At 45.9% G+C, this 14,210-nt stretch overlaps 1 protein-coding gene across 1 annotated transcript in view; it reads right to left on the reverse strand.

The window, feature by feature from the left end:
- LOC129387144 (uncharacterized) overlaps positions 1 to 11,755 on the reverse strand; it is a 38,135-nt gene extending 26,380 nt beyond the window's left edge. Inside the window, exons 1-2 of the mRNA XM_055075846.1 lie at positions 11,516 to 11,755; positions 4,574 to 4,783 (exon numbers count right to left, since the gene is read on the reverse strand). Coding sequence (XP_054931821.1) covers positions 4,574 to 4,783; positions 11,516 to 11,755 — 450 coding nt within the window. The remainder of the gene's footprint in view (positions 1 to 4,573; positions 4,784 to 11,515) is intronic.
- Positions 11,756 to 14,210: the final 2,455 nt, after the last annotated feature.

A 14,210-nucleotide genomic window follows, 5' to 3' on the forward strand; every position in this document is an offset into this window, starting at 1 on the left:
GTTTGTGTGTTTGTGTGTGTTTGTGTGTGCGCGCGCGCACGTGGAGGGGAAGGAGGTGTCGTCTGCATCCTGCAAATTCCTGCTCTAGATGGCTGGTTATTAGACGCTCTAACATACAGGCATCAGCCTTTTTTTTTAGTCTAGAGTGCCAAGTTACCACTAAGATTATTATTGTTATTAGTACTATTATTATTATTATTAGAATCATCACTACGACCACATTGATTGTGTTGAAGCCAGCGTGACACATAATTCAAGCTATTTCTGGAGCCTTGTGCGCTCTCACTCTTCTGAAAAGAGTGCCAAAGTTGTACGTCTTCATGAAAATGGTGGTGTTGTCTCGAACACTGCTGATGCCTTTGCAGAACATTTCTGTTTTCTATATGGTGTGAAATATGCTTCAAGTAACCTTCCTTCTCAGTCTGGCACAGTGTGTACGCTATCAGTCAATGAAAACCTTGTTTTCAAGTGTATGAAGTGCCTTAAACCTTCCCTTTCTTGTGGTGTTGATGGCACTTCTTCTGCAGAGCTTAACCCTTTGAGACGCTGTCTACACAATTGTGCACAGCAGGAGAGTGCATCAATAGCAAAAGCACTGATGAAAGTAATGGTATTTAAAATGTGTTTCATACATCTTGGAACATTTATTATTGGAACTGTGCTTCAAGTTTGAATAACGTGCAGAATGTTTTAGCAAAATGAGTGGGAAGGTAGACGGCTGGGTGTTTTTACTCTGTGTCAGTATGTTGTATGTAGCGGGTTCACTTCTTTCATTGTTCTTTACAATATCATGCACAAGGCATAATTTTCAAGTGGCTGGATAAGTGCTTTTCAAGCTTTTCAAAACACGAAATAGTGCATGTTCTCATACTTTGTGTTCCTGTAGCGAGTTTTCGCATGGAGTTGAAATTTTGTAAACTTGACAAAATTCGCTAAACAAATGAAAATTCTTATTTTCTGCAGCGGTACACTTTCTACGATTCTGAACATGCAAGAGATTGGGTGTAAGCAACTTTTCAATCAACGGGATAAAATAGCATCTGAAAGGGTTAAGACGTATGGAAGCATACTTGTTGCCTGTTCTCACAAACATCTTCAATAGTTCCCTAAAGTTTAGTACCTTTTGTAGCACTCGGAAGGTAGCATGGACATTGCCCATGCACAAATCGGGTGCTAGATGTGCAGTTACTAACTGCCGACCTATATCTATCCTCTGCAGTGCGTCAAAAGTGTTTGAATCGATATTGGATTCCTTGCTTTGTGCTAAGAGCATTTCAATAAATTAACAGCATGACTTTGTGTACCGACAACTTAAAAGTATTTGAGACTGTGAACAGTGTTCACCGCTGCATCGACTTCCAAAAAGACATTTTTTCGCTCTCAAACTGGTGCAGAAACAATAAGTATTCCTAAACGCTGCCAATACTATGGCATTAAGTTATATGCAGAAAACACACTATGTGAAATTTTGATACACCCTATGTGATGCTCCACGCCTTATGGTCATGAAATGAAAGATCTTGGTGTGTACTTCAACAAAATGCTAAGCTTCTCCTCACATAGATAATTACACAACATGCCTTTCACGCTGTTGGAATTGCATGCTGTATATTGCATGATTTTCACTCGCCTATTGTGTTTCTGAAATTCTGCTGTGTGCCGCCAACTACTAGAGTATGCCTCTGTAGGAGGGGCTTCAACGAGCAAATCTAATTCTGACCTCATTGAACGCATCCAGAATAAATTGATATCTATCTTAAAGCACCACTTTTGCCATTCTGGCGACCACAGTTGAGCCTTCTCAAATGTACTTCAACTCCCACCTCTAGATTCAAGACTTAATCACACCTTTTCTTCCTGTATAAGGTGGTCCATGACATTATGCATTCCCTAAAGCTTCCTGATGCACTTGTTCGTGCCGCAACAGTATACCAGGTAGCATTCCACATTCATTGCCTGGCCTTGTCGCAAGATTGTGCTGTATAACTATCGACTCCAAAACATACTTCAGAGTTCGTTTCCTGTGTTTTGTGTATCTGTAGATAATCACGTAGGATTAACTCCCGTTTACTTTCCGCGTTTCCTTTTTTCCCTATTTGTTTCTCTATCTTGCATTTATTTGTCTACCACATTCATGTTTTCTGTACATTTTATCTCGCATAGCGCTCGTTAAGTGCACCAGTAAAAAGGCTCTCTAGCTGTTCCTGGGCACTACGATAAACATTTGAATGATTAATATATCATAGTATAAAATCGTGCTTTTTAAGTATGTACTTGTATACTATTTCAGTGCAGTAGCTTTTGTGCAAACTAAAAAAGGGCATGAATTAAAAACGCGCAATAATAATATGCTATGTTCCTGATCATATGCATTGTGCTATTAATTTCGTCTGAGTAATAATAATGGTTAGCTACTGTATCCAGTGTTGTGCAATAAAACATGCCACAGCAATTATTGCGTGCCTCGCAGAACAAACTGAATATATCTTTCTCAATCAAAACATCATAGCTGGCTGAAAACAATAAAACTATTTTTTTTTCTGGTGACGAAGTGTATAAATTGTGAAAATAACCTGTTTATATATTTCTTATACTATGCAAATGAGCTGCTCCCATACATTCGAATAAGCGCTTCAATAGTACAACTTGGCAAAGGGCAAGGAAAGACCCCTATTAAAACCCTCCAATTCTCAAGCTTGTATTATCTGACGGTATGTCACTTCATTAATGTAAAGAAAGACAAACTTGACATGTGGAAACCAGTTACAATAGAACATGGCCCTTACACTGTGAAAATGTTTTGCAGCAGTACACTCAATGTGAAGGCCTCCGGATGCGGTGTTGATGCATCAAAACAACCCAGAATAAAGGGTGATCCATGGGCTAGATTTAACAGAATCAAGAATCGGGGGAGACAAGCTACGAATTACATGAATTTTAGCTATTCTAGATCTTTTCTTTTTGTGAGTGCTATAGGTGTTTCAATTCTTTTTTGCTGATTTTTTGAGAACCCACTTTTTCACGTTCCTTTCATGCACCAACAAGCATAATTATATTGACCCGGATGCTTTATCTGTATCTGGTTACCGTATTTCACCAGCTAAAAACGTTAAACGTTATCGCTCGGTGCAGGATGCGCCTGAACGTATCGGAAGTTTCGCGGATGTTATCGATGGTTCTGTCTGTTGTCGACGAACCCTGTTAATCTGGTTGCATACGCGAAACGAATTGCATAGTAGTTTCTGGAAGGCGCGCGGGCACCAGCGAATAGGCTGTAACTTTCGACGACTGATGTATGCAAACCGACGCGCTTGACCCGCAGGCGAGATTTTCGATGATTGCCGACATTGCTCGCCGCTATCGTTGCGATTGAGTCTGCACTATTTATTTACCGTCACTACTACGTGACAATATTTCCGACACATATTTTTCAGTGATACTTTGCACGCCTGATTCTTACATAGTTGGCTGTGCAATGAGCTACCAAAAAATGTTATGGTACAACAGTTTTTGATGATATGGCATCGTCGTGCAGGTGTTTGCAAAGCGATCTTGCAGGCAGACGACTCGCGAGCGCTGATGTCAATATATTGTGCACTATTTTTACTTCAAAAATAAAAACAAACTGTTCGGTAGGCGTATATTCATTATTCAAACGTGTTTTTTATACCTAAAAGCGCATACAGATCACTAACTTATTGTTTCAAGCTTAGTTTACAGCAGGCTGTTTTAGGCCGGGCTTTGACGGATGAAGTCAAAGTAGTCCAACAACAGTGCGCCGGAGCCGAGGAGCGAGCTTCGGAACGCGTCGGAGCTTCGCTCCAGTGGTTGCGTGCGCTCTTCCTCCGACCAACGCGAAGCGAAGCGTTCGCGTGTCGGCGCGCGCCGAAGCTTGCCGACGAGTGCCAGTTGTTGGGGCATTAGACATACGGGCGCAGGAATCGCAGAACGATCTCCAAATCGGTTGCGGTATTCACTCATAACTCACGTTTCCGGTGAGCTTAGAAGAGAAAGCGAAACCTTATTTCAATAGTTACTGGTGATCAACGCGAGTGAGAACGTAGCCATCACGAAAATTCACGCTGAAGCGGGAGCCATGGGTGCCGCCACGTTGGACAACGCTATTTCCTAGCGTGCGTAAACAATATTAGATACCTGTGCTCGGGCCACGTTTCAACGCGTACGATCTGTCCTAGACCATGTGTGCATGCGTAAGGTGCATGGGCGCGTGCTACCGCGCCCATGCGCCTTAAAATGCCCAGAATCGCAGAGTTTGCCCACTCAGTGATTCTGCCACCGTGGAACTGAGGGTTATATTTCATCACGCTATTGCTCATACATATCGAGCTAACTCATCAAAATTGAAATGCTGCAAGGGGGAAAATGAAAAAGAAAGGAAAAGCTGTTCTGGCACTGATTTGATTTATTGCGCGAGTAAAAAAATAACGTTAAATTGTGTGCACGAGTTCCTGCGATCATGTTGCAATCTACATGGCATTCTACAGAGCGAACAGACGATATAAGCTAGAATGCACGCGGTGCCAAATACGTCAGAAGCCCTTTCGCCACCAACCTGGAAGGGCGCGCGAAGAGGCTCCTTGGCCCACTGCTTGTCGCGGAAGTTGAGCGTGCCCATGGCCCACATGCGCAGGTCGGCGAGTGCGCTCAGCTCCGCGTTCATTGCCACCAGACGCCGTAATGTGTTTTCACCGCCAGAGGCGCTGTCTGCGCTCACTGAGGAGAAGCTGACACCACCCACCGTATAGGTCGCCTTGGATACGCCCTGCGTGCGAGCGGAAGAAGGCTGTCGCTTAGAGAAACAAATCTGACGAGAGGGACACTCCCATAGAACCCATCGATGATATTAATGATGATAACAATTTATTGGCATCTTTTTTGTAATGGCGCGGTGACAAATAGTCGCCAAGCCTGCTTGATTAAATCATGTATACGTAAATGTTTTTTGAATCTAGCATATTTGTGTACACCTCCATAATCTTTTTTTTTTTTTTTTCAGTGCAAGCATAGGTGCACCGCATGTGAAATCTGCGAAATTATGTTTGTCGCCGCGAGGAAAGCGAGTGCCGGAGGAGGAGGCCGTCTGGATGTGAATAAGCATAGAGTTTCTCACCATATTACCTAGAGGGAAATCTGGCGCTGCTGCGCTGTGGTATGCACGGGAATGCCGGTATATTGTGACTTCGGATTGACATCGTTCTTGGAGTGCCAGGACACCATGCATACATGCCTGGCAAGCACCGTCCCGTCTGTCACAATGATTCATTTTCTACTAAAACAGCACGTAAAAAGCTGTTTCTGCTGTATTAGTACACAAAAATATGATTTATTTAAATACGAGAACTTGTTATCGCATGCACAATTATATGAAACGTAAAAAGTATCAGCGGGCCGCTAAAGTTGGACGACTGACGACAAGATTCGTGCTCACTTTGGAACAGTTCGTCGTATGTTCTTGCTTTTCTTCGCTTCGTTATGCATTGTAGGTGAATAAACTTCACTGGAAGATGTAATATGCGTGAATGGAAACATTTTATGAAGATATTACTTTAAGAACGCGTTATTTGTGTAGCCATATCCACGTTTTAGACGAAGCCTCTTACAACACCAGCCAACTCAAGCCTCGCAGACACATGTACCCTCATTCCCATGACGGCACACCGCCCCTAAGGAAACTCCCATAGACAATGGCGCCAGATTTGCCTCTAAGTTGTTATAGTGAGAAACTACGTGAAGAAGTGAATCGCCGCGGTCGCGTCGTTTCCGTTTGTGCTTCGACGCCGTGTCGCTCGCTGTGCGTGTTCGCGGCGTCTATTCTTTGCATGTGTAACAGGAGGAACGCGCCTCGCATTCGAGAAGCAAGACGTACACCACACCGCCTCCGTGTGAAATCTTTTCGTGTGAACCACACGACCTAGTGTATCACCTAACATAGGAAAGACTTCCTAAAGGTAAGCCATAGAGAAAGACATTCAACAAGAGCGGACGCTCCAATAGAACTGAGCGGCCGAAATAACAAAAGCGCACCAAGCGGATGGGACTAACTTCTTCCGGCGCGCGCGTTTGGAACGCTGACTGGCACGCGCAAAGCTGGCTGAGCTACTCGGCGCCTTTTTTTACCTTGCTTCTCCCGCTGAATAGCGCGCGTTCTTAGCGCGGAATCGTTTATTAAATTACAATGATTGCGAACAATCTTTACAAGCCTCCATCGACAATGTGACACGTACGATTTCATAAAGTGGACGCAAAACGCCTCGTAAATTAGGAATATTTATTTCGCTCTATATAAATGCTCGTTCCCGGCTTTTTGTGCATTTATCCAACGTTGTGGGACCACGTGAGCGGCAGTAGTTGCCGTACGAAGCTCCGCAGGATGCCATCAGCTGAAAAAAGCAAATTACGAGCACGTGTCATTTTGGCATTTAGACTTTATAGGAATACTGCGTGTAGAGGAGAAACATCCGAAAGTTTTGAATAGGCAACATTACAAACAAAAGCAATTCGGTTTTTACATACAATGCGTGGAAAATACCCGACTCATTCCAAGCCGTAGTATAAGTTATAAATAAAACATCTGATTTCCAAGCATTCGCCCATTGCCGGGCACCATTTCCTGCACTTTATGAGCACAAATGCACGAGCGACTGCGCGTTTCAAGAACAACTTCGCCTCAGCCACGCGACAACACGGTACACACACAGAGCTGGCCACAACGCAGGATCTCAGCCAGACCATGCTAGACGCTCGCAGAATGCCTTCTACTCGCACTCGAGGGATATGCGCGGGTGCAAAGCCTATTTTCAGTCGTTCAGAAGACAAAATTTTCGAGTTTACACTTTCTCTTTCGCGGGTACTGCTGGAGCAAGCAAGACACTCCAGTGTTATCCCTCTTGGAAATCGCTCGTCGCGTCTTCGACAAGCGTGAGTACCGAAATAAGGCATATCTTGCGGGGTCAGAAAAAGCGCCGAAACTTGTCCCAGTAAGATTCAGTACACGCGGAACTAACTGCATCACAACGCCGGGCGCGGCCACTGCGCATGCAAAGCACCCCAAAAAATAACGAAATTATAGTTACAATAATGTTCGGGGTCAGAAAAAGCGCCAGAACTTGTCCCGGTAAGATTCAGTACACGCGAAAATGCGTCACACGGCCGAGATGCTTTTCGGTAACTGCGTCACAAAACCGGGTGCGGCGAGCGTGCCCAAAAACTACCGAAAGAAGTTTTAATAATGTTTGGGCTCAGAGAAAGCGTTGCAAACATCTCGCAGTACGAGTCATTACAACAAATTAATTACGCCAGGATGGCCGAGCTGTTTTTCGCTAACTGCGTAACAAGTTTCGGTTCCATGCCGTAAAAGCAAAAATTGCTTGAAATGCGTCGCAGACTCGCAAACAAAATTTATCACCTGGCCTAGTCCAATAGTACAGTGGTGCAGTGTCTCAGTGTAGAAGTAACGCAGGAATACGCCGGGAGCCCAACAAACACGCTATATCCAAAACAGACGGGTCGCCGAACAGGCGAACTTCACATGCGTAACCGGCCTCGCTGGCTTCGGTGGCGTGTCGGTACATGAGGCATGCATCTGGCGTGTCGTTAGCTTATTGTTCTTGCGTTATCTAGCAACAAGTCGCAAAGTATAAGTTCATTTATACGCAATACTTTTTCGTTTCAGCGGGAGATAATACAAATCAATAAGGCGTTGTCTGTAAGTTCATTTCCCATTCTTTGTTTCCATTCCTCGCGTCAGCTAAGGGATGGGATTAGCACTAGGCGTTACGTGTTTCCTGTTGCCCATTTTCGCCGAGTGCCCGCTCTTGTTGAATTTCTTTCTCTGTGGGTAAGCTATTTTCAGTCGTTACGGCCATTATTCCATCCCAACCTAGTACAATCTCCGACCTATAATTCTTTGCTGTTTGGACTAATGCACAGTATGGCGTGGTGCGGTGTGGTGTGAGGGGGTGTGCCGATGCGAACGTGCACATCACCCATTTTAAGATTGTGGCTAGTATCATCTCCGATCAATCTGCTTTGCTGGTTGGACCAGTGCACAGTATGGCGTGGTGCGGTGTGGTACGGTGTGCCGTGGTGAACGTGCACTACGCCCATTTCAAGATTGTGACTATCATTTCCAACCAATCTGCTTTGCTTGTTGGACCATGCACATTATTGCGTGGCGCGGTCTGGTGTGGTAGGGTGTGCCGTTGCAAACCTACAACACTCATTTTAAAGTTGTGGCTAGTATTATCTCCAACCTATCTGCTTTCCTGGTTGGACCAGTGCACAGTATGGCATGGTGCTGAGTGGTGTGTGGGGTGTGCCGTTGCGGACATGCACTACACCCATTTTAAGATTGTCGCTGGTATCATCTCCAACCAATCTGCTTTGCTGGTTGGACAAGTGCACAGTATGGCGAGGTGCGGTGTGGTGTGAGGGGGTCTGCCGTTGCGAACGTGCACTACACCATTTTAAAAGTGTGGCTAGTACCATTTCCAACCAATAATTCTTTTCTGGTTGGGCTAATGCACAGTATGGCGTGGCGCGCTGTGGTATGGTGGGGTGTGCCGTTGCGAACCTGCACTACACACATCTTAAGATTGTGGCTAGTATCATCTCCAATCAATCTGTTTTGCTGGTTCGACCAGTGGACAGCATGGCGTGGTGCGGTGTGGTGTGATTGGGTGTGCCATTGCGAACGTGCACTACACCCATTTTACGATTGTGGCTGGTATCATCTCCAACCTGTCTGCTTTACTGGTTCGACCAGTGGACAGTATGGCGTGGTGCGGTATGTTGTAATGGGGTGTGCCGCTGTGAACGTGCACCACATCCATTTTAAGATTGTCGCTGGTATCATCTCCAACCAATCTGCTTTGCTGGTTGGACAAGTGCATAGTATGTGGAGGTGCGGTGGGGTGCGAGGGGGTCTGCCGTTGCGAACGTGCACTACACCATTTTAAGAGTGTGGCTAGTACCATCTCCAACCAATAATTCTTTTCTGGTTGGACTAATGCACAGTATGCAGTGGCGCACTGTGGTGTGATGGGGTGTGCGGTTGCGAACGTGCACTACACCCCTTTTACGATTGTGGCTAGTATCATCTCCAATAAATCTGCTTTGCTGATTCGACCAGTGGACAGTATGGCGTGGTGCGGTGTGCTGTAATGGGGTGTGCCGCTGTGAACCTGCACTACACCCATTTTAAGATTGTGGCTAGTATCATCTCCAACCAATCTGCCTTGCTGGTTGGACCATTGCACAGTATGGCGTGATGCGGTGTGTTGTGATGGAGTGTGCTGTTGCGAACGTGCACTACATCCATTTTAAGATTGTGGCTAGTATCATCTCCAAGCAATCTGCTGGTTGCCATTTAATGCCTACATCCACTCCCAATTTCAGCAGAGCTACCAAGTTTTGAAGCAGAAGCGTCTGTAGACAAGGAAATCATCAATTTATGGACGTTGTTATGTTTGGCGGAATTGGCGAAAACCAAACGCAGGGGTCATGGAATTGTTAACGACGTCAGAATTCTTACGGGAAAGTGCCTAATCATTGTGACAATCGTGTTTCTAGACTTGTGCGTCATTCAGTGAAGGCAAATTGGCGGAGTTCGTAATGAGAACAAGACTACGGGAGGCTTCCCAGGATTTCAATGAAAGATGCCAGCACAAGGAGTGGTTTACCTTCTGGGGAGCTTGTGTCCCCAATGAAACAAACCCCGGTCGCCAATGAAACGATGTGTCCGGTGTGCTTACTTCCTACTTTCCAGGATAAGCTTAGAAGCTTAGAATTAGAAGCTTAGAAGCTTAGAATAAGCTTAGAATTCGGCACGAGTGCGCTGTGTGGTTTTTCACCTCCGCGAAGACGGTGTCTTGCGTCGGTGACAGGCCATGGAATTCGGCGCTGATCACATTACCTGTTTCCCTAGCAAGCGACCTAGCGAAAGGGGAGGATCTTTAAGAGAGATCCTCTGGGCGAGTGATGTGCTCTTCCAGAATTTAGTGTTCTCCGTGAGCCTCCGGAATGGTTTAGCGTGCTCAGAAGCAATGTGGTGTGCTCTGATAACAATGTACACGCGTGCTACCATGTAAAGCGTAGATCATATGGTACTCCAAGTGTCTTTTTGCCTTCCCTGTCAATAAATTCGCCAAATTTTTTCTGTGTCAAGAAACAGCCTGTTTCGTTCCTAGTACCTCCCGACCTCGTAATCGTCGACAAGGAAGAAACTCTTGCCAAATGTACGGACGACGACGTGGGCCACATTGCTTCAATGTGACGTTCCGGTATCGTAGTCCACCTACCTCTTTACAAGACGCACCGGCGGCTAAGGCACGGCCCTGTGTGTGACGCCCGTCTCTGCGACCAGAGAGCCCAAACCGAACAACGTCTAAAGCTTAAAAGTAGCGCAAGAATTATGTAGTGCAGCGAACGCAAGTAAGAGATAACAGGCGCAACGCCCTATAGAGCGAAAACGTGACAGTCGCTGCAGCGTATAGCAGAAAACAGCGCACGAAATAAATTGAGTTCTTACCCTCAACTTGCCCATCACTTTTGTCCTCCGTTTTCAAGGGGTATTCACGTGTGACCTGAGTCACAAAGTTTCAGTTCTTATACTGAAACCGAAATTCCAACGGGAGCGGAACCACCACAATACTCTATGTACATGAAGCTTTAACAGCTTCAACTAACCGAACTAGTACCGGAGCTTCTATTTCTAATATGAGACGCGTTTTCTTACGTACGCAACGAATCTTGGTGGTTCTAATGTAATGCAAGGTAATTTTAGAGGTATCAGCCGAAAATTCTAGGGAGTATGAGCAACTGCTTAGGGTACTTTTAGCTCAGGTGCTAAGCGCACGTCGCCGCGAAAGGAGGCTCAGCAAAGGTTTCGCTTTCAAGGCGGCACGCTTCTTGAGAATGCCGTCCGGACGGATATCCAAGAGTGTGAAATAAAAAGAAACAGCGGTGCTTTGCAGGACCTACAGGTACTTTGCAACCATGCCCAGTGTTTCCAAATGTCTATTCAGTTTGAACACAGTCGAGCTCGTCTACAACGAACGCCTTTGTAACGAACTTACTTGTATAACGAATGATTTCGGAGGGCCGAACCACTTTATCATAAAGCCTTTCGACTATATCGCTATTAGAGATCGCTTGGAGCCTGCAGTGGTGGTAAAACAGGCGGAAGATTATTAGGGCCATGACAACAAAACTGGTCGTATTGTCGGGATTCGTACTGCGTGTACAAGTCCGGAGCACTGATCAGTTTCAATTCAGCAATTGCAGTGTCTGAGCTGTCAATAATAAAGCTTGGTTAGAGGATTACCTAAACTTTAGAAAACGTATTGGGTAATTATTGCGCTATTTCTGGTGCAGGGCGCTGCCACAAGTTAACGGGAGGAATAACTGTAATTTAATATAAGACTACCTAAATTTATAATTTGCGGAAACAGCTCGTGTAAGGAAACCTGTGAAGCCACCCAGCGATGGTGCTCACTCGTTTGAAGACCTCCCAGGCATGGCGACCGTTGGTTGGCTCGAAGCCTTCTTCGGTCACCTGCAGGTCAGCGAATACCGCGTAGTCGCAGATACCCTCGGTGATGGGCTGCTCGACGAGTAACGTCTCGCTCACTGTGCAGAACACCAGCCCCGGCCTGGTTGCTGCTCGTGGCAAGAGATGAAAGGCAATAGTTTTTGCAGGCACGCATTCTTTCGAAGGTCTGGGCAGCGTGTACATTCGGCACGGCTTTCTTCCACGGCGCGTGACTCAGCTAAGACGCGCGGCACGTAAGCACGTAGAAAAGATCACTAGGGCGGAAATGCCTGCACATACTGACACGCATGTAACTTGCGTGCACGCGTCTTAAAGCCATCATGCGGCTGACATACGCTCCGTGCGCCAGAAGCTCACAGCGTGTCCGTTGGCGGGTTTTCAGCGTAAAGCGACCGTTCGATGCAGTCAAAAGGGACACGATCGACCATCACAAATATCTGCGACTGGCGAGGTGCCCTAACGGGTTCGCACGTTGCATAGTCTGCCGGCCAAACGAGCCTCCGAAGATGGTATTACATACGTAGATAGCTAGGCCACACTATGTCGGAATAAAACGCAAACGTGAGACGAAGATTGACGCAAGGAACATAAATGTCTCTTCTAGTTTTCGCGCTATTACCGTGTCGTCATGTACCAACAAGCCCAGAAAGGCTATGGTCGTATTGGTTTCATCCTCAGTCCGATTACACAAATTTTTATCGCGACCACAGTGACCGAACGAGTATAACATGTAGGCACGATGATGATGTATGGGGTTTTATGGCGCAAGGGCCAGGAATGGCCAAAGAGCGCCATGTCTGTGGTAGTGGGTGTGCAGTGTAACTATGATTACTATGAAATTGGTGTGACGTGGCTGTAAAGGGGCCTTAAAATATACGCTCTACATTGCGTAAAATCTGTGTAACAAAATTATGGCGATGACATATGACCTGTACTATGAGCATTTCGATGCATTTAAAAAGAATGATACAATAGGTAAAATATATCAGATTATAATAAATGCTAGAGCACTACTGCCTCCTTAGAGCCCTTGAAACACAAGGGTCTGGAGGCATGTGCTATACCGTACAACTGTCCCAGCGGCATCCTCTAAATAGAGGAAGCGCTAGGAATGCATGGGGCTAATAACATGTAGGACCACATCTCTCAGAAAACCTAGGACTGTGTCTGTGTTAAAAAGCGGTTCTGGGCCGAGGAACATTACTGGATGGAGAGGGATGTGCTGTCTGTAAGCTAAGGAAAAATGTTTCGTTCTTTCAAATTCGGCTTCGCGACACTCCAGAAGGACGTGGAGCACGGTCAGCCTCTCCCCGCATCTACCACAGGTTGGAGGCTCACTTCCGGTTAGTAGAAAATTATGGGTGCCAAACGTGTGTCCTATTCTGAGCCGACAGAATAGGACATCTGTTCGGCGCGATTTTGTAGTAGAGGGCCAGAATCCTAACTGTGGTTTTATCAGGTGGAGCTTATTATTCGTTTCCGCGTCCCACATGCGTTGCCAGTGGTCCCGCAATCTCCTTCGCAAGAAAGGCCTCAGATCTGTGACAGGCACCGCAGCGGTAGGGTTAACAGTTTGCGATGCGATTGACGTGGCCATCTCGTCCGCCAGAACGTTACCCTCAATGCTCCTGTGGCCAGGCACCCAGCATATAATGATACGCTGGTTAGATATGTACGCTTTACACAAGACGGTGTAGAGTTCACTAAGTACAGGATTTTTGTGTGTATAGACTGACATCAAGGCCTTCACGACGCTTAGGGAGTCTGTATAGATCGCTGCTTTTGAAAGTTTTGATCTTCTTATATGTTTCACGGCAGAGAGTAATGCGTAGGCCTCGGCCGTAAAGATGCTTGTTTCGGGATGCAGTACGTCGGATTGCGAGAAGGATGGGCCGACTGCTGCATAGGATACCCCGGCATTTGACTTCGAAGCGTCTGTGTAGAAATCTGCACAGGAGTGCTTGTGCTGTAGTTCTAGGAAATGCATTCTGATTTCAGCCTCAGGAGCGTGCTTTGTAACTTTTATAAAGGATATGTCACATTGTATCACCTGCCACTCCCAGGGAGGTAAGAGCTTGATTGTGTGCATTAGGCGATGCTCGAGGAGTGGGACATGCATTTCATTGCTAAGCTCCTTCACACGCAGCGAAAAAGGCTGTCTTATGGAGGGACGGTTGCTGAAAAGTGTAGCGCACGTCATATCGGTAACGGTATCAAAACATGGATGTTCAGGATTAGAGCGTACTTTAAGGAAATATGTAAAGCTGTTGTATGATCTCTGTAGGTGGAGAGACCATTCATTCGATTCGGCATATAAGCTTTCAATTGGGCTTGTTCTGAAAGCGCCCGTGGCTAAACGGATGCCTAGATGGTGAACCGGGTCTAGCATCTTTAGCGCGCTTGGGGCGGCAGAGTTATATACCACGGCACCATAATCTAATCGTGACCGGATGAGGCTCTTATACAGATTCATTAGGCACTTCCTGTCACTACCCCACGTAGTCTGGGATAGAAGTTTCATTAGGTTCATTGTTTTCAGACACTTTTCTTTGAGTTGTTTAATGTGTGGGACGAAAGTGAGTCTATTGTCGAGTATAATACCTAGAAATTTGTGCTCTTTGTTTACAGGAATCTGTTG

The sequence above is a fragment of the Dermacentor andersoni genome, chromosome 2, assembly GCF_023375885.2.
Source record: "Dermacentor andersoni chromosome 2, qqDerAnde1_hic_scaffold, whole genome shotgun sequence".
In the NCBI taxonomy this organism is placed as follows: Eukaryota; Metazoa; Arthropoda; class Arachnida; order Ixodida; family Ixodidae; genus Dermacentor; species Dermacentor andersoni.